This window comes from Vigna radiata, chromosome 7 (assembly GCF_000741045.1).
Source record: "Vigna radiata var. radiata cultivar VC1973A chromosome 7, Vradiata_ver6, whole genome shotgun sequence".
Classification (NCBI taxonomy): Eukaryota; Viridiplantae; Streptophyta; class Magnoliopsida; order Fabales; family Fabaceae; genus Vigna; species Vigna radiata.
This window is the reverse complement of record NC_028357.1, coordinates 47427138-47445161: the sequence shown is the minus strand read 5'-3', so window position 1 is coordinate 47445161 and position 18024 is coordinate 47427138. Positions and strand designations below refer to the sequence as shown.

At 32.2% G+C, this 18024-nt stretch overlaps 3 protein-coding genes across 4 annotated transcripts in view; 1 reads left to right on the top strand and 2 right to left on the bottom strand.

The window, feature by feature from the left end:
* Positions 1–696: 696 nt before the first annotated feature.
* Positions 697–3290, bottom strand: LOC106767441 (glycine cleavage system H protein 2, mitochondrial). Of its 2 annotated transcripts, none has more exons than XM_022784016.1 (3): positions 3123–3290; positions 1269–1528; positions 697–1075 (listed from the first exon to the last, which is right to left on the bottom strand). In XM_022784016.1, exons 1-3 carry the CDS (start codon positions 3265–3267, stop codon positions 950–952), a joined length of 531 nt encoding a protein of 176 aa, XP_022639737.1. In that variant the 5' UTR covers positions 3268–3290; the 3' UTR covers positions 697–949. The 2 variants fall into 2 exon arrangements, with proteins under 2 accessions (XP_022639737.1, XP_014507821.1); XM_014652335.2 differs by lacking the exon at positions 3123–3290 and adding an exon at positions 2273–2485.
* Positions 3291–5022: 1732 nt separating this feature from the next.
* Positions 5023–10437, bottom strand: LOC106768754 (eukaryotic translation initiation factor 2 subunit 3, X-linked-like). The gene is made up of 9 exons (XM_022784015.1): positions 10243–10437; positions 8732–8900; positions 8376–8437; positions 7855–7967; positions 7672–7774; positions 6390–6617; positions 6081–6299; positions 5602–5862; positions 5023–5468 (listed from the first exon to the last, which is right to left on the bottom strand). The coding sequence occupies exons 2-9, from the start codon at positions 8835–8837 to the stop codon at positions 5160–5162; spliced, it is 1401 nt and encodes a 466-aa protein (XP_022639736.1). The 5' UTR covers positions 8838–8900; positions 10243–10437; the 3' UTR covers positions 5023–5159.
* A 5287-nt stretch (positions 10438–15724) lies between these two features.
* Positions 15725–18024, top strand: part of LOC106768457 (ABC transporter G family member 33) — a gene marked incomplete in the record, with an annotated part of 9093 nt that continues 6793 nt past the window's right edge. Inside the window, 5 exon segments of the mRNA XM_014653632.2 lie at positions 15725–16446; positions 16842–16965; positions 17122–17207; positions 17574–17658; positions 17939–18024. Coding sequence (XP_014509118.1) covers positions 16091–16446; positions 16842–16965; positions 17122–17207; positions 17574–17658; positions 17939–18024 — 737 coding nt within the window.

Below are 18024 nucleotides of genomic sequence, written 5' to 3'. Positions count from 1 at the left end.
ATGTAAAAATATTTATTAAAGTAAAAGAAAGATGCTTACATGTATGCTTACATGTATTTTCCAAGTTATAACACTTAACATAAATGTTCCTTTTCTCTGCAAAAATGCAATTTATTATTGGATATTTAATTTTTTTTTGTAAAACAGAAAGCCCATGGGCTGACCCTGACCTACAGGGCTTTGGAGCTTTTTAGCCCTGGAGGCTTTTTTAATAAGGGGCATTTTTGGTCCTGTGGACTTTTTTGGCCTCAACCCACATGAGCTAGGGCCAGGGCCTATAATAGGGCCTCTTTCACAGCTCTAATCACAAGTATTGCCAGTTTGCATGACAAACACGAGACAAAGCTCCTTTATGACTTAAGAGCAAAGTATTGCCAGTTTGTAACCAACCACATTGAAGTTTTTGTCCCTAATTTTTTGGATGACTCTACAATGATTTTGCACCCACTTTTAATAGGTCATCAGTTAAACTGCATCATAAGTAAATCTATAATTTATTTTTCAGATTCAACCTTACATTCTTGCAAAATAGCCACAGTTTCTTTCAATTAAATTATTTCTGAAATATTAAGGAACAAGACCCCTACATAATCATGGAAGAAATAGGTGAAATGGGATGTATTTTGATCTAGCAATAAGGGTAGTTTTCTTCATGCAATATTTGAAAAATGGTGTCTATTATGTGTAAAGAATATGGACCTTGAAATCTCAATCCCATCTTATTTCTCGGACTATCATAATCATCTAACAAAATTGGCATGACTTTAGAAAGAAAACTAGCAATCAATTTACCACGTTATCATATTTCCAGTGCAAAGAGTGATAAATCATCCCATTGAATCACAAGCTCATGAAAAATAAAAATAGAGCAGTCAAGACGTGACACATGTAGAAAACGGAACAATCCATTCTTAGCTTTCCCAACCTAAACATGATGTACTGAAATATTTCAATGTGCATCTTCTTCTTCACAGAATTTGGAGTACCTTTCTGAATCCATCAAGTTGTTTAGTTCACCACTGTCGCTCAGTTCAACTTTAATTATCCATCCATCTTTATAAGGGCTTGAGTTTACCTGCAAGAAGAAACGTAGGACAACATGAAAACACTGGGTGCTGAGAAAAAAAAAAACAATTCAATGCAATACTTCTGCATTACATAGGCATATTGATCCAAGATGTAGCATGTGAAAACTAAAAAGTACAACAGGGAGAAAAAGTAGTTAATGCACATAAACTCAGCACACACATCTTATCAATAAAACTCACCAAAGCAGGAGAGCTACTAAGCTCGTCATTCACTTCAATTACTTTTCCAGAAACAGGAGCGTTAACATCACTAGTTGCCTTCACACTTTCAACTGCACCAAAACTATCTCCTTGTGTGACGGTTGCTCCCACTTCAGGCAATTCAACATACACAACATCACCCAAATGATCTTGGGCATGATCAGTGATGCCAACGGTTGCCGAATTCCCATCAACTTTTACCCATTCGTGGGAATCGGCATACTTCAAATCTTTAACAACTGCAAGTATAACATGGAAGAATCCAACAAGGGCAGTTAAGTTAGACAGATAACTAAAAGTTAGCAAACTAAATCTCTGAAATCGTATACAAACATGATATATATTCAATTTTATCCCAGTTTCCATTATACATTTAGTGCTAAGAAATAAAAACATTTTTCCACTTCTACAACGTACACTATCATTACCAGTTCCACCATTCTCCAGTTTGATTATTGTAAATATTTGGGCCAGTAAGGCCCACTCGGTTTAGAATGCAACATAATTAGTAGGTGACAGATAATACTGCCATTAAGAATGTGAAGCAGTGACAAAAGTTCAAAAACTAATCATAAAAAATTGGATATTGTAATTTGTTGGTAGGTGGGTGGAGCACTTCCCTTCCCACCACCGCTTAGTAAGCTCCTTGCCAATAAAATATATAGATAATACAAAGGAAAAAATGAAAAAAAAAAAAAATGCCAACGGAACCAACACATTCATGAACGAATCCACACTAAGTGTTAGCATTATGCTACATATTATACACAAAAAAACATGTCAAGAAATGTTAATTGCCAATCCAGAAATTAAGAGAGCCCAAATTTAAAATGAGAGATTGAAGGAAAGACATGTATGAGAAGATCCAGGGCATAACAAAAGACATGAGGCGAACAAAATTGTAGGTGATCAATGAAATAGAAGAAATGAAAATCAGATGAGATGAGACGAGAGATGGAAGAAGAAGGAGAAGGAGAGATGACCATTAGAAAAGGCTCTATGAGACATAGAGATCCTGAGGTAAGAGGCAGCTCTTGAAGCCCACAATTGTCTGCAAGCCATCTCTTTTCTCTTCCTCTTTGTAAGTGTATCTGTCACTTGAATTCTTTTTTCCTCTCCAAAACACCCATTTCTTCATTTATATATTCAGGGGTTGGTGAAAGTTTTGATTTTTATTATTACCAAGAAAATATTCCAATTAATTAATAAAAATATTTTTGACTAATTTACTTTTTAATCCCTCCATTTAAAAATGTTTAATTCTGTCCTCTGCTTTTCTGTACACCAACACCCACCATTAAACCCCTAAAAACCACCTAATCGAGAACCTCGTTGTTCATACCCATTAGGTCAGAATGGTTCATGAGAACAAAGCTTCTCCATTGAATACCATTATTTGTTTTCTTTGGTTGGTTGGTCATGAATACATATTATGTACATATAATACTTCTATAGGAAACAGTGATTCGAAAGCGATGCGAAATGGAGAGAAAACAGAAAATTAAAGAAAAATGAACCGTGTGGCCACCAATCCCTCCTGAGACTGTTCAAGGTGGTTTAAGGTGTTCTAGAACAAGGAAAATAAGAGAAAACAATTCAGCCGCCCAAATCAAGAATAACAATTCACAGTTTAAACTCTCACAAAGAAACCCGGCAGTAGTTTTAACAATGTTCTTCCCCAACAAAAATATATATTTTTTTCAATTAAATTAAGAATTTGGGATTTGAAGAAGAGAAAATTAGGAAATTAAAGACCCATGAACAATAATGGCGTTGTCGGTGTCATGTTCATAATCTACAGAGAAAACGGGAAGAAAAGAAATCCTATCTTACCAGCTAACAAAGGTGGTGGTCGACGGTGGCGGTGGCGGTGACGGTGGTTAGGCAAACAAAACCCATCCCAGGAAGCAGTTTTATTCTGAGTGTCTTTGTTTGTGCAAGATTCCAAACGATTGAGATTTTCCAATTCAATTTTCATACATTTTTTATCAGAATCGGTTTTTGATCAACTTAGTTATTTACATCTAGTCTCCAGGTATCGTTTACGAAATTTTATTAGAATTACTTTATTGGTAAAAATAATAATATTAAAGAAGGATTTTATTTACTTAAACTACTTTTATTTAACAAAAAAATTATTTTATAGATATATTTGATTTTCTTATCATTAGTTATGTTATTTTTAAAGTTCTAGTTATATGATAACTAATTTGGATAGGATATTTTAGATGAGTTATTTTATGATAGTGTTTTATACGTATTTTTGTCACTCTTCTACACTGATATAAATTATTTCGGGAAATGTTCAAGTAACATAATGAAAGAATGTTATATTCATCACAAGATAAGCTCATTTGCGTAGACAGAATTTTTTGTATTAAACATTTCAACAAAGGAATTCAAGATTTAGTTTACTTGGATTGTGAAATCATTAATAATATTTTTAAACTTTAAACTTCTAAATTGTGGAATATGTAAATTATTTCCACAATAAAAAGAGTAAATGTCATTTTAAAATAAATGGGGTGCGGGAAGAAATTATATTGGGATACAGAATTATAAGTAAATTATATGGTGAAGGGGATTCTTTCTGCAGCCCATACTTTCCTTGTGCACCTCATGAATGTGAAAATGTCAATTTTGTCCTCAGTGTGTTAAATGGCAACAAGGTGGATTTGTGGGTGTTGTGTTCTTGTGTTGTTTTTCTAAACACTTGTAGCATTGATTTGTGCTCTCTTCTGTTTATGATTGAAGGGTTGACTTGCAAGCACTTGAGTGAAAACAGTGAAGTTTAAAAGTGGATAAGAGATTTACATTTAGTTTTGAAAGTTTTTGAGCTTTTATTTATTTTTAATTATGTAATTCACAAGTTTTTCACAACTTTTTTTTCAGTTTCAGACTTTGATTTTGTAGAGACATACTTCTAATTACTAGGATCACTTTGCATCATCAGTTACATGGTGTGCAAGTTGATGTTGGTACTTTATTTCAAGAATTGACATATTGGTTGTTTTCAGAGTCAATGTGAAGTTACCTACTGTGGAGATCAAGTACAAGAACCTGAATGTAGGAGCAGAATGTGAGGTTGTTCAAGGGAAGGCACTCCCAACTCTATGGAACTCCTTTTCTAGCTCACTTTCTGTAAGCATGCTTCCTCTCTGAACCTAATCAGGTCACTAAAAAACCGAATTATATACAAAACAATATTAAGAAACAGAAGCTAAGAAGAACTTTCAACCACAGATGCATATCACAGATGCAACTGCAGTACTTTCACTCCTTCAACCAGCACCAGAAACTTATGAGTTGTTTGATGATCTTATACCGATGACTGAGGGTAAAATAGTATACCACGGTCGGCGCAGTCAAGCACTCCAATTTTTTAAGGATTGTGGTTTCTTAGAAATTTATTCATCGGACAAAATTTTAGTGTTGAGACTCTCCGTTGGGAGCATAGTGCCATTAAGGGGGCTACCCGATTTGGACCTTTAGGGCAACTCCCTCTTGAAGAGGGATATATAAATCTATTTATATTCTCTTTAACGGTAGCATGTTGGTATCTCAAGTATAACAACAAACAAACGATCCCGGTATGTCCTAGTTAAGGCTAGGTCTAGAGGAACGGAGTTGAATCCGTACACCTTTACAGACCTATGCACCAATAATAAGCAATCGATTGAACTTCTAATAGGTAGATGGGCAAAATAAAACTAGAACGATGTGAAAAGTAAAATAGAGAACAGTGAAAATGTTTTCTTCGCCACCTCACAAAAATTGTTCCTAACAATTGTCTGCCTTCCCACATATCTAAATTGTTGTAGGGATTTTAAAAGTGCTGCAGTTGTTTCCTGTGGTGTGCCTTGTCTGCGTTCAACTGAGATGGGGGGCAGGAGGGACGTCAAGGGTGATTCCTGCTTGGATTTGACCCCATCCAATAAGACGCCAATGCTTCTCAACACGTCGACTAAGTGCTATCTTCTCACCCTTGCTAGTGCACACAGGGGATGTAAGTTGCAACTTTGCCAAGTCATTTTTCACAGCAATTACTCTAGCCCCCGTTGACATTGATCCTATGTTCAACATTAGCATCTCTCCCTTCGCCAGCTTCGATACCTTCCCTTGTCTCTCTGACCCTTTTGTTCGGACCCCAAGAAGCCGTCTAAGCAGGAAAAAGTTTACCTGCAACACCAATACAAAATAAAGGTGTTACAAACATCTCTATCTTAACTCATCTTTTCAATTGCCAAAATCAAACTTGATAGATAACTCATTACTGTCAGCAAGCACAAATGGATAATTAAGAATTACTTGCCTCCAATTCAACAAAAACCTCAGGTAGTGATCCAACCTCTCCTAGAACTTGACCTACCAACCTATCAGCACGTGTCAGTGTGGGATCCATTGTTGTCCCAACACCNATTAGGCCTCCAGGTACAGCAAATTGAAGCTCATTTTGTTCAGCATACAANGAAACTATTCTTGAGTATATTGGTGTGCATCGGATATTTCCACTCTCATCTTTAACAACAATCCCAGGTCGAACTTCAATGAATTGATTCACCTTCAAAACACCCTGTAAAGAAAAATTTTTCAGGTGAGTCTGACCATAGTCTTTTAAGCCACGTTACGTAAATACCAGACAAGGTTTATTTCATTCCTTGATTTCCGAATAAAAATAGCAAGTATCAAACATTATATAAATTATGCATTCCAGACATCATTACTGACTTGATAACTGCAAGTCAACAGCGCAAATCAAGCATGACGTAGGAAATTTACCATAAGACTTACCCTCAGAATGCTTCCACCAGCTACACCTCCTTTTATTTCATCAACCTCAAAACCAGGTTTATTGACATCAAATGACCGGATTACAATCATGTTAGGTGGAGAAACAAAGTTCCTCTCAGGNATTGGNATNTTCTTCACAATATACTCGCACACAACATCAATATTATACTTTAACTGTGCAGAAATGGGTACTACTGGTGCACCATCGGCAACAGTTCCCTGGTAAGTCACAAAAAAAAGGGGGAAACTTTTATGTATATTGAAAAGGAATTCACTTGTGTAAAAGAAATCTATTTAAAGAAAACTCACCTGTATAAACTTTGAAATTGCTTCATGCTGATTGATTGCCACATTTTCTTGAATCAAGTCAACCTTGTTCTGAAGGATTATTATATGCTGTAGACGCATAATTTCCACAGCAGCTAAGTGCTCAGAGGTTTGTGGTTGTGGGCAGCTTTCATTAGCAGCTATGAGTAATAATGCTCCATCCATGATTGCTGCTCCATTAAGCATAGTAGCCATGAGAATATCATGTCCCTACGGAAATTGGTAAAGTAAAAACAAATATCACATACATGTAAAAACAAACTAAAATATATATTAAATGATTTAGCCATTTGATTGGAGAGCTGTCCTTAAATTGCTTATAGATACCCAAGAGTAAAAGAAAAAAATATATGACAAAATCTTAGGTGCTCTTTGCAGCACCTTTAGTTACTAGGTTAGTGAGCTGATTAAGGTGACCAAGGTGATATATGAATAAGAGAATGAAACCTTAATAGCAAGGGATATATTTAGATTTGAAAAATAATTCAGAAAGGGAACAAACCAGAAATCTCGAATGGCCCCAATACAACAGTTTTCTATCAACAAATGACAGCATTAGTTGTGTCCCACTACGTAAGACCAGTCACATAGATCGCATTATGTCCTTGGACTCGGTTAGAAACCAAAATTCTCAAGGATACTATTCACCATGAGATCCTTTCATTAATGCCCTTGGTCTCCCCATACCTCTTTCCACATGGCTAAAAAAAAGAATGCAACATGATCTATTCTCATAAACAATACTTCTAATAACAAAAAATTGTCATTTTCCCTTGATGAGTCATACTAATATATCCCCTTCTTGTGGCCACATTCATATTTCTTCGATAAACACAATTTTTCAATATTCTGAGCCAGTACCTATTATGCTCCTTGAGCATCACATTTATCTAACTATGTAAGATTGAATGTGTACTATATCCCTTTTATAGCAGTACTAGAGTAACTACATACAGTAATGACTAACTAAAATGGGCGAATACATCTATTCGAGCAAGAGATCTCTATTGCTCATTAAGAGCACCTAAGAATTTTTCGTTTTGTGTGTATATTCATACATCATGCACCTACACACGATATCTCATATATTCCTTCTATTTAAGGATAGAAAATATGCTAAGGAGAGATGATATATACAAGTAAAATGTCTCAATATTATATCTTACCAAATGTGCAGGTATATCCAATATTATAGCTTAAATAAAATCTAATGAAAAATATGCATTATGCAGTCCTAAATAATAATGTAAGTCCAGGATTTTACCGGACAATCCACAAATGAAACATGTCTCAGCAATTTCATCTTGCTGTTTTCAAACCCCGGCACATCACACATTGGACTATCTTCTTTCCCACTTCCATAAGCCCTGTAAGAAACAATTAATCAGCTCACCAAAAGTTAAAATAAACTGACATCATATTGGATAATGGAAAAATAAGCACCCACTTGTAGCACATAGGCCTTGGACACCGTTCATCTTCACACTTGTATATTTTTGCATTTGCATAGCCAAGCTTGATTGTGATGTTACGCTCCAACTCATTTTTGAAACGCACAGTCTGCACAACATTCATGGAAACAATAGGTCAATAATTTAAATATCTAAAGATAAACAGTACGTGTTTAATAAATATATGGTTTATTATTCAGAAATTGCACTTTGTATATTAAGGTGGTTATCACACACACACATATATATATAGTGGGGGAGGGGGAAAGGGGGAAATTTTCACCTTATAAGACAATTTTGTAGAATTGAATTAGACCTAAATCATCTTGTAAAAGACTAACCTAAATATATTTAAAGGGTCACTCACTATGGGATACACCCACCAAGCCCATCAATAAGATAGTGTCCATATAAAATATATAAATGTGGCAATACTCACTTTATAAACCAGTTGTGGTGTTCAATTAAACCTAAATCACTTTGTAAGAAAGAGAAACATTCCAAGACAAAGGAATACCTGGACACCTGATATTGCTTTCACAACTGTTGACTTGCCATGTGCCACATGACCAATAGTGCCTGTCAGGANGCAATTCTATACATCAATATCAACAGTCACAGATGGAAAGAGAAGCTTACCACAACTTATCTTGTACAGTTTAATTTTCATGTGGCATCAGCTTAAAGATTTCTACACTGCTAACCAATTCGAAATCACCCTATGTATTTTACTTTAAATACATTTTTAACAAAAGTGAACAGTTTTAATATACACGGTAATCTATGATTGGATAATATTAACAACTTGCACACAATCAGCGCATTTTAATTACATTATATGCGCCAAGTCACAAAAATGTGCGAAAATATTACCAATATTAATAGTAGCTTGCCGAGATATGACTTCTGGAGAAAGTGGATGCAACTTTGTCACATCCAACTTACTCAGGTCTTGCTCCATCAAACCCTTCCGCGACATTTTGGCAGATTTCGATGGGATCTTAAGTGGCGAAACTGTTATGTGACTTGACAACTAAACTATCTGCATGTATATATAACACGGGACAACATAAAACCTGCATCAGAATCTATCATGTTTGTACATCTTGAAATGTATATGTATGTAATGTAATACATTAGACAGAATCTAATCCTCTATGGTCTTATCCTACCACGGTTAGGGGTAAAATATGTATAGTTCACGCAGATTTATTATTTTCTAATAAATAAAATTAAATACTACACGTGTGTCCAAAATAATATTGTTGTACGCTTTTTGGTTTTAACATATCAAAATGGTGCACAGAATAGATTTGTAGCATTTATGAATATATTGTTCAACCTTCAGTTCAGGCACCACATCCCAACAAGCACAGCTTTTTTTTTCACACAAATTCTTTTTTTCAAGAAACTTGAGTAGATTGCGGAATTGGGAATTAGCTTACAGATGAATTTACTGAAAATATACTTTAAGTCTTTTCAAACAAGACAAGAATCAATATAATTTTCCTTTTGCATGATTTCAATTTCCAAAAGCAATTAACACATAGGCAACAACATAATGGATCACCATCATGATTATCAAACTTGCGTCCTAACTCGTAAACTCGTTCCAGTTTAGTTTACGTTCCCACACCCATTATCCGAGTTGACTCAAAAGCAAACTAATTTTGGGAACAGGATTGGTAGGCTCGCTGTGAACTCGGTGAGCTCAGCGAAACTGCCAAGCTTGCAATCGAGTTGGAGAGTCCATAGGGGTTTTCTTTTTAACCCAAATCTCTCTAATGGAGTGTCTATATTTAGTAGCAGATAGTGTTGCAAGCAGAATTAAGTACATAGGCAATCTAGTAGAAGCACGTGACAAACCAAATCTCTCTAATGGAGTGTCTATATTCAGTAGCAGATAGTGTTGCAAGCAGAATTAAGTACTAAAGTTTTAAATTAAAAAAGTATATAATGCTTACAAGCATGTACAACTTCAAAATTAACAGAAACCCTCTAATCAGCAAACCATATCTAAGCAAGCACAACGTCAGAGTTTAATTAGAAACCGAAAATCCCCCAAAAGTTAATATTTTTTCACAAACTATGTTTAGCGAAAGGCCGTTTGTGTTCGATATGGAGTAGACCTGAAAGGGTAAAGAGTTTCTGCAGCAACTAAAGAACCGTAACAGTATTAACAATAGCCAACCAAAACCCCTTCGGGGAAACAGAGATCGACCCAGTGGAGGAAAAAAAAAGCAAATCGACCCATAAGTGCAAGATCCCAAATCAAGAAAGCGTGAAGAAAGAGAAGTTTAGAAGAAGAAGAAGAACATGTGCCTCTGCCTACGAAAGAGATCAAAGGGAAGGATAATGTGAAATTAGAAAACGAAGCTACGTGCCTGAGAAAGATGAAGCACAAATATGAAGCAAAAATGAAGACGAATCTTTGCCTGCGAAATAGAAGAAGACCGGACGACAGCCGTTGCCTGCGTGAATTGAGGAAGACAAAACTTCTGGAGTTGCCTTGTGTGTTGCCGTGAGGGAGAGAAAGCCCGAGAAAGATAATGCACTGCAAAACCTAATGTCTGAAATGTTTAGAATCTTTCACTAATATTTTTTTTGTTTAAAAAAAATTAAAAACATTTTAATTATGGATAAAATAGGTATTTAATCAAAGTTTGGAGGTGGAGGATGAAAGGTTTGGAAGTGTAGAGTGAAACAATTAGAGGTTTTGCTTCTTACACCTCCAGAAATTCTAACTGCACGCTCATAACAACATTCAGGGTGTGTTCTCTTGAGGGAGAGGAATTGAGGGAGAGTAAGTGGAAGGATTTGAGGGGATTTGAAGATGAATTAATTGTTGTTTTTTTGAGTGAATTTGAAGGTTAATGAGAGTAAATTTGGAAGTAAAATTTGTGAGAATTAGTGTAGGATTTGATTGATATGATAGATAAAAAAATTTGTTTAATTGATAAAAATTGAAGATTACCAAAATACCCTTAATAATAAAAATAATATAAGATAATAATTATTAATGTTATATATAATTGTAAAAAAAAATTACTAGAAGAAAAAAATAAAATTTATTTTTTACAATGTAAGAAAATTATAATTTAATAAATTGAAATAATAATATAATATTTTATAATAATTATTATTATTAGTTTTATTATTATTATTAAAACCACCCTTAGAATGAATATTTTTATTACACAGCAGTGCATGTATCTACCCTCTGGAAAAGCTATTTCATACCAGGGATAAAAGTGACTTTTTATTACAATCACCTCCAAATCTTCTCTATTAGCGAGGAATGAAATTTTTTTATATCTTCCAAATCTATCTGCACAAATCTATGCTAATCCATGAAAACGAACATAAAATTAATCGCAAATTTATCTGCGCAAATCATTCTGTACAGTGAATTACCTCAAAGCGAACAGAGCGTCAGAAATTAATTTTTTAGTCATTGTATATTGGTAATTTGCTTTCTTATTTATATTTATTTTTTTACAAGTTCTTGGTAATTTGAGTGTTAAAAAAGTAAACCAGTTCTTGATTCTTTTTATTTCTATTTATTTTATTTTCACATGTGCATGGAAAATATTTTCTCTTTTTAGTAATTTTTTATTTTTAAAATTGATTTGTCCTAAAAATATAAATATATTTTTATAATATTTTTCATTCTTAATTTTATCCTTTTAAAACTTTTAATTATTTGTTCATTTAATAAATTATTAAAAATAAATTATATTTAAAATAATAATTATTTTTCTATATTATTTTTTATTTTTAATTTTATTCTTTTGTGATTTTTAATTATTTTTATCATTTAATAAAATTAAAATTAGAAACATATATTATACTTTTATTTTTTAAATAATATTGTTTAAAAAGATAATACATATTTATTAACAAATTGGTTTTACTTTTAATTTTATCTATTTATAAATTTTAATTACTTTATCATTTAATAAAATAAAAATTGAAAAATAATTGTAAAATCAAGAAAAACAAAATAATAAAATTAAATCTCATATCTTTCCCAACAAAAGCAATGATACATTACCTAATAACAATAGTTGAAAACATTTATAATGGTTTGTGTTTAGTAACGAAACTTGACTATTGATTTTATAGGAGTTAAATAGGACATTCAATTTCTAATTTTAAAATTTTATTTGATATTTATTGTTTTTCGAATAATTTCTTTTAATTTAATTTATTTTATTCAATAAATATTCTATATTTGATGATGGTTTTCCAAATCACTTTTCAAATAATTAATATCAAAACTCTTCATCACTTATGATTTTTTGAATCTTAAAAATATACTTATATAATTAAAAAATTAAATAATCAGTATCATACTTAAATAAGTTAAATATGTGCTGCCTTTAATTTTACGAATAGTTTTCCTTTAATCACTTTTAAAATAATTTTATCATTTTATTCTTCACTAATATACAATTTTCAAGTTTAAGATTAAAAAATAATATATCACATGATTAAAAAATAGTTATGACAAAGTGCATTGCTTTTTTTTTTCTATATTTCTATATTCGTAACAAATAAAAATACAAAGCTTGTGGGATAAAAAATAAATAAAACTAATATTTCATTGAGTGAGATAATAAAGACTTTTTTTTTTCCTCCAAGAATGAAAAAGAACATACAAGAAATGAAAACAAAAATAATGAGTTCGTGTTTAGCTTCTTTTTTCTTGGTAAACAAAAAATAAACATGTGAGAGTATGAAATAAGTATAACATGTGAAAAGCTTAAAAGATAATGAAAAAATAAATAAAAAAATATTTTTGTTATTTGTTATAATTTAGTTTATGTTTTATTACTTTCAATCTTGTGTTTTATATAAAGATATCTAATTTAATTTTGGGTTAAATATGTTTTTAGTCCCTATACTTTAGGGTGATTTTTGTTTTAGTCTCTCCTTCAAACTAAGGTACAATTTAATCATTCAACTTTAGAAAACTCTGATTTTAGTCTTTTTACCATAAAACAGTAAATAAAATAAAAAAAAATAGTAAAAAGACTAAAACCAGAGTTTTCTAAAATTAAATGACTAAATTGTACCTTAGTTTGAAAGAGAGACTAAAACTAAAATCGTCCCAAAATATAGGGACTAAAAACATATTTAACCCTTTAATTTCCATTAATTTCTAATATATATGTTAAATAAAATAAAAAAATTCTTAATATAAAAATTTTAAAAATCGCAGGGCATGACACCTTAACCTTTAAAAGGTTTGTTAATGTTTATGTTATTGGGAATAACAATTGTTAGATTTGTCATTTTAACTCTTCCATATGGTCACATAATTTATTCTTGACTCACATTATTTATGATTAGAAAAAGTTACATAACCAAAAAACTTTTTATCAAAAAAGTTCAAAAGACCAAGCATAAAATCCTATCAGCCTAGTCAATTCATGAATTTTTTTTAGAAAAATTATTCATTTTGAATACAAGAAAAAGTAAATACAAGAAAAAACACAATTAACTCTTAATCTATTATAAATATAAGTGTTTTTAATTCGTAAAATGATTATAAACAAACATTTTAATTAAATTAACAAGATTTTCTAAGAAAGTTTTAATAAATTTAGCTTCTTACCTGAATAAGAAAACTATATAGCAACATGTTGAAATCTATTATATATTAAAATGGATTTAAGTTAACAATAATATACATATCTTGTAATGGATTTAAGTTTTCAAATAAAGGCTTAAGCCATTCAAAATCTTAAGGTTAAATAAAAATAAAAAGGTTTTTATATCATATAAAAAAGCTCATAATTTTTTTAAAGATTTTAAATTAAAAATGATATTATGTATTTTTTTTAACCTCTCGTCATGTCTATGTAATTTTCTATAATATTTTTTTTTTTGGAAAAAAACTTATTTTATATATATTAATACATGTTATGCGTGGTAATTTCGTAGTAAATTAAAATGATTGTGTCTGCAACAAGTTGTAATTAAAAAAATAAGAAAATTCCAAAAGAAGCTGTCGGGCCATGCACCCACTGCTGGGGGTTGAAAGGAAAAGATACTTATGGGAGCCGCACATTTTTGTTGTTGCCATTTTAAAAATATTTTTTATCTTAATTAGTACTTTACCGTTTGAAATTAAGTTTATTTTATTATAATTTTGGAAAATATTTGAAATTAATTTAAACTTATTTTAGAATTAAATTATTAAAAAACGAGGTTTAATGTTTCAATAGGTCCCTATTTTCGTACAGATTTCAAATAGGTCCTTTTCTTTTTCGGCGTTTCAATTGAGTCCTTATTTTTGTAAAATTGAACTAAATAGGACCTTTCCGTCAAATTGAGATGACGCCATTAGGAAGGGTATGCTGATACGTGGCATTAAAAACGTGACTGAATTGTATTTTTTTATTCTTGAATTGAAAAATGAAATATACAAAATATACTTCACTTTTTAATTTAAAAATTAAAAAAATACAATTCAGTCACATTTTTCAATGCCACATAATAAAAAACTACACGATTAACATACCCTTCTTAACGGCGTCATCTCAATTTGACGGAAAGGTCTTATTTGATTCAATTTTAAGAAAATAAGGACTTGATTGAGACGCCGAAAAAGAAAGGAACCTATTTGAAATTTTTGACAAAAATAAGAACCTATTGAGACATTAAACCCAAAAACGATAAAAGGAAAGGTGGCGGACCAAACCCAAACAAATAAAAGTAATCGGATATATAGTTGGAAAAGTCAGAGTTAGTTACGGTGTTAGCCAATCATAAATAAAGTAAAAATTTATTTAAAATTTCACTGTAAAAGATTTTATTTATGTGCCCCTAAAAGCATAATATATTTTTAAGAAAAAGAAAAATCACTAATTATAATATATTATTTTATTTGAAAATGACAGGTAACACCAACGAAGCAACATTTGAAGACAGAACACACATCATGTGATTTTCACATTGCAGATACTATGTTAGTCCAGCCAATTCTTCAATCTAATCTAGATCACTCAAACCTTCTGAAAAAACAATAATAACTCGCTCTCCATTTTCAGAATATTTTATTCAATAAGCCGCCATTGAACTTTGAAAGTCTACATGCATCATCATCAATTAGTTATTCAACAAATTCATGCTGAAATTTACTTCAATTTCATAAAGTTTAATTCAAATTTGCCAAAACTCTTATATTTTTTCTAAAAATATATTTTCTTAGTCATAGCTTGATGCTAATAATAGAAAATTGTATGGTTATTTCCTTGCACTTTCCTAGTCCACTTTTATGGAATACCCATGGCTCCACACCCCAGTAAAAATTAGGCAAGTGTGCCTCTAAGCACAAGCTAGTGCAATGAACTTTGAAAAATACTCAAGCTAACTTTTAATATTTAATAATAAATAAGACAAAAGTGCTTATGGGAGAGACAAATGTGGGTACTTATGTTTGAAAAACTTTGCCCATTTAGAAAAGTAAAAAAATTAGTTAAGCTGTTGGATATTTTTAGGACAATTTTATGAAACAAAAAGTAAAATAAGTTTTTGATAAATTAAAATTAGTTTTTCCTAAATTATTGAAAAAGCTTATTAAATTACACCCATGTTTAAAATAGGTCAAGTTTTTTGTTTTTTTTTAAGTAAAGTTTTATGATGTCATAAAATTGTTATAACTTGTTTAACATAATAGTAGTAAATCTCAGAAATGTGGGTGAAGCAGATAGTTTAATGTAAAAGATACGGCAACCGTTAGCAGTAATCACTTTTGCACTGACTGCTACCTTTGAATAAAAGAAAACAACATGTTATTATAATATGAACTAAAAAACTGGTTTTTATGGAAAAATCAATCTCCACAAGGACTTTCTCTGTGCTGGTCAATGATGAATTTGAGGGTATTATAATATAACAAGGAAATGAAGAGAGAGGAACAAAATAAAAGAAGCACAACAACCATTGTTTGGTGTTGTAGATGTAACAAAACAGCTCTCTTCTTGCAATTGAATGAACCTTGACAATCATATGACCAGATTGGATTTGTTTCCCAATCAAGGGACCACAGTAGAGGTGGCTGCTATAGGTTTTTCTGTGTGAAAGCTTCTCTTTCTCCCTTCCATGCATCCCTCCACAAACTGTGACAATCATTGGCAACTTTTGGCATAATTGTGAGGAGCTCGAGGTTCAACAGCTCCAGTAGTAGCTGCTTCAGAAAGTTCCCAGTTCAACACAACTCCAATGGAGTTAACTCCAAGAGGAAGGACTCAGGGCCATGTGTTGACCTTTGAGAGGGATGCGGATTCTTTTGTGGAGGAAGACAAGGAGCTTCAGTCCAAGTGGGCTGCCATAGAGAAGCTACCAACTTTCAAAAGGATCAAGACTTCTTTTGTTGATATCACTCAGGAGGACAGTACAAGCAGCAAGGCCAGAGAAACAGTGGAAAAGTTTGGAGCTTGGAGAAGCAGCAGCAAAAGAGTGGTTGATGTTACCAAGCTTGGAGCAGTGGAAAAGCGTTTGTTCATTGACAGGCTCATACAGCACATTGAGAATGATAACCTCCAATTGCTGCAGAAACTAAGAGAAAGGATGGACAGGTATATTTGCACCTGCTTTCATTGATCAAGCTGTAATCAGTGTTGTCAAAAACAGAATAAGTGTAACATTCTGGTTAGAGTAATTGGTAAAGGGGAGGGGGGTATTTACAAGTAACAAATTCTTCAAATTTGTCTTTTTGGTCACAGAGGATTTTGGTATGGACCCAATTGCAAAATATGATAGCTTTTGACCTATTTTCAAAGTTCTATTCGGTGTTCGAAACTTCCTTTTGTTTCCCCCATTCTACTTGCTTGTTACTTTTTTTTCAGTTTCAGACTTTGATCTTGTAGAGACATACTTCTGATTACTAGGATCACTTTGCATCATCAGTTACATGGTGTGCAAGTTGATGTTGGTACTTTATTTCAAGAATTGACATATTGGTTGTTTTCAGAGTCAATGTGAAGTTACCTACTGTGGAGATCAAGTACAAGAACCTGAATGTAGGAGCAGAATGTGAGGTTGTTCAAGGGAAGGCACTCCCAACTCTATGGAACTCCTTTTCTAGCTCACTTTCTGTAAGCATGCTTCCTCTCTGAACCTAATCAGGTCACTAAGAAACCGAATTATATACAAAACAATATTAAGAAACAGAAGCTAAGAAGAACAAAGAAAAGCAAAGAAATGTTTACATTTGTTCATCATAACATAAGCTAAATTTATCCTTTGAACAGGGTTTCATGAAGACTATATCGTGTAACTCTCAAGGAGCAGAGATAAGCATTCTGAATAATGTGAGTGGCATCGTTAAGCCATCAAGGTAAGTGCATATGTTATATGCGAATGTTATTTTCAAATACCAGGTAGCTTACAAATGCCAACAATGCACTTCATATCATCTAGACTAAAAATAGGGAGTGAAACTAACGATTTAAGTGGTTTCTCACCAATTTCAAATTACAGTAAAGAGTGTATTGCTTAACACCTACTGTTTTTTCTGCCATTTAGTGACAAAATTGTGCACATGAATGTGTGCTCAAGCACATGTTTTCTGTCTTTCTGAATTCAGTACCTTAAAATTCACAAGTACATTAAGCATGTATATCGTATTGTGACCACAAATATTATAAATCTTACAATAAAAGGGGCCAAATTGCTAAGTTTTAAAAAATGTTTTTATATGCAGGCTTACTCTTCTTCTTGGTCCACCAGGCTGTGGGAAAACAACCCTGTTAAAGGCACTGGCTGGAAAACTAGAGCAGTCTCTCAAGGTATGTATTTTAAACACACCAACAGATTAAAGTTATCGGATAATATCATTTATTTCAAGTATCTTTTTGTATCCGAGTTCTCATAAATCATAATCATATATCAAACATGTTTGAGCATACCATAGACTAACAAGGAATGTGCTTAGCAGTGCCATTTCTGTTACTTCATCCTTGATGGAATTCTTAAAAGTCTTTCAAAAACTAATATAAGGAACAGAACCAGTAGAATTTCCCTATACTGCAATCCCTGTGATATTCTGCTGCTTTTACTTATATTCAGGTTTCTGGAGAAATCACTTACAATGGTTACAAGCTAGATGAATTTGTTCCTCAAAAAACATCAGCTTACATAAGCCAGTATGACCT

Excerpts from the sequence above, each read along its gene's own strand:
- LOC106767441 (XM_022784016.1), bottom strand. The coding sequence starts at position 3,267 with ATGAAAATTGAATTGGAAAATCTCAATCGTTTGGAATCTTGCACAAAC. Across the intron at positions 1,529-3,122 it reads ACCACCACCTTTGTTAGCTG|TTGTTAAAGATTTGAAGTAT; the intron begins GTAAGATAGGAT and ends TTATACTTGCAG. Across the intron at positions 1,076-1,268 it reads TTAGTAGCTCTCCTGCTTTG|GTAAACTCAAGCCCTTATAA; the intron begins GTGAGTTTTATT and ends TTCTTCTTGCAG.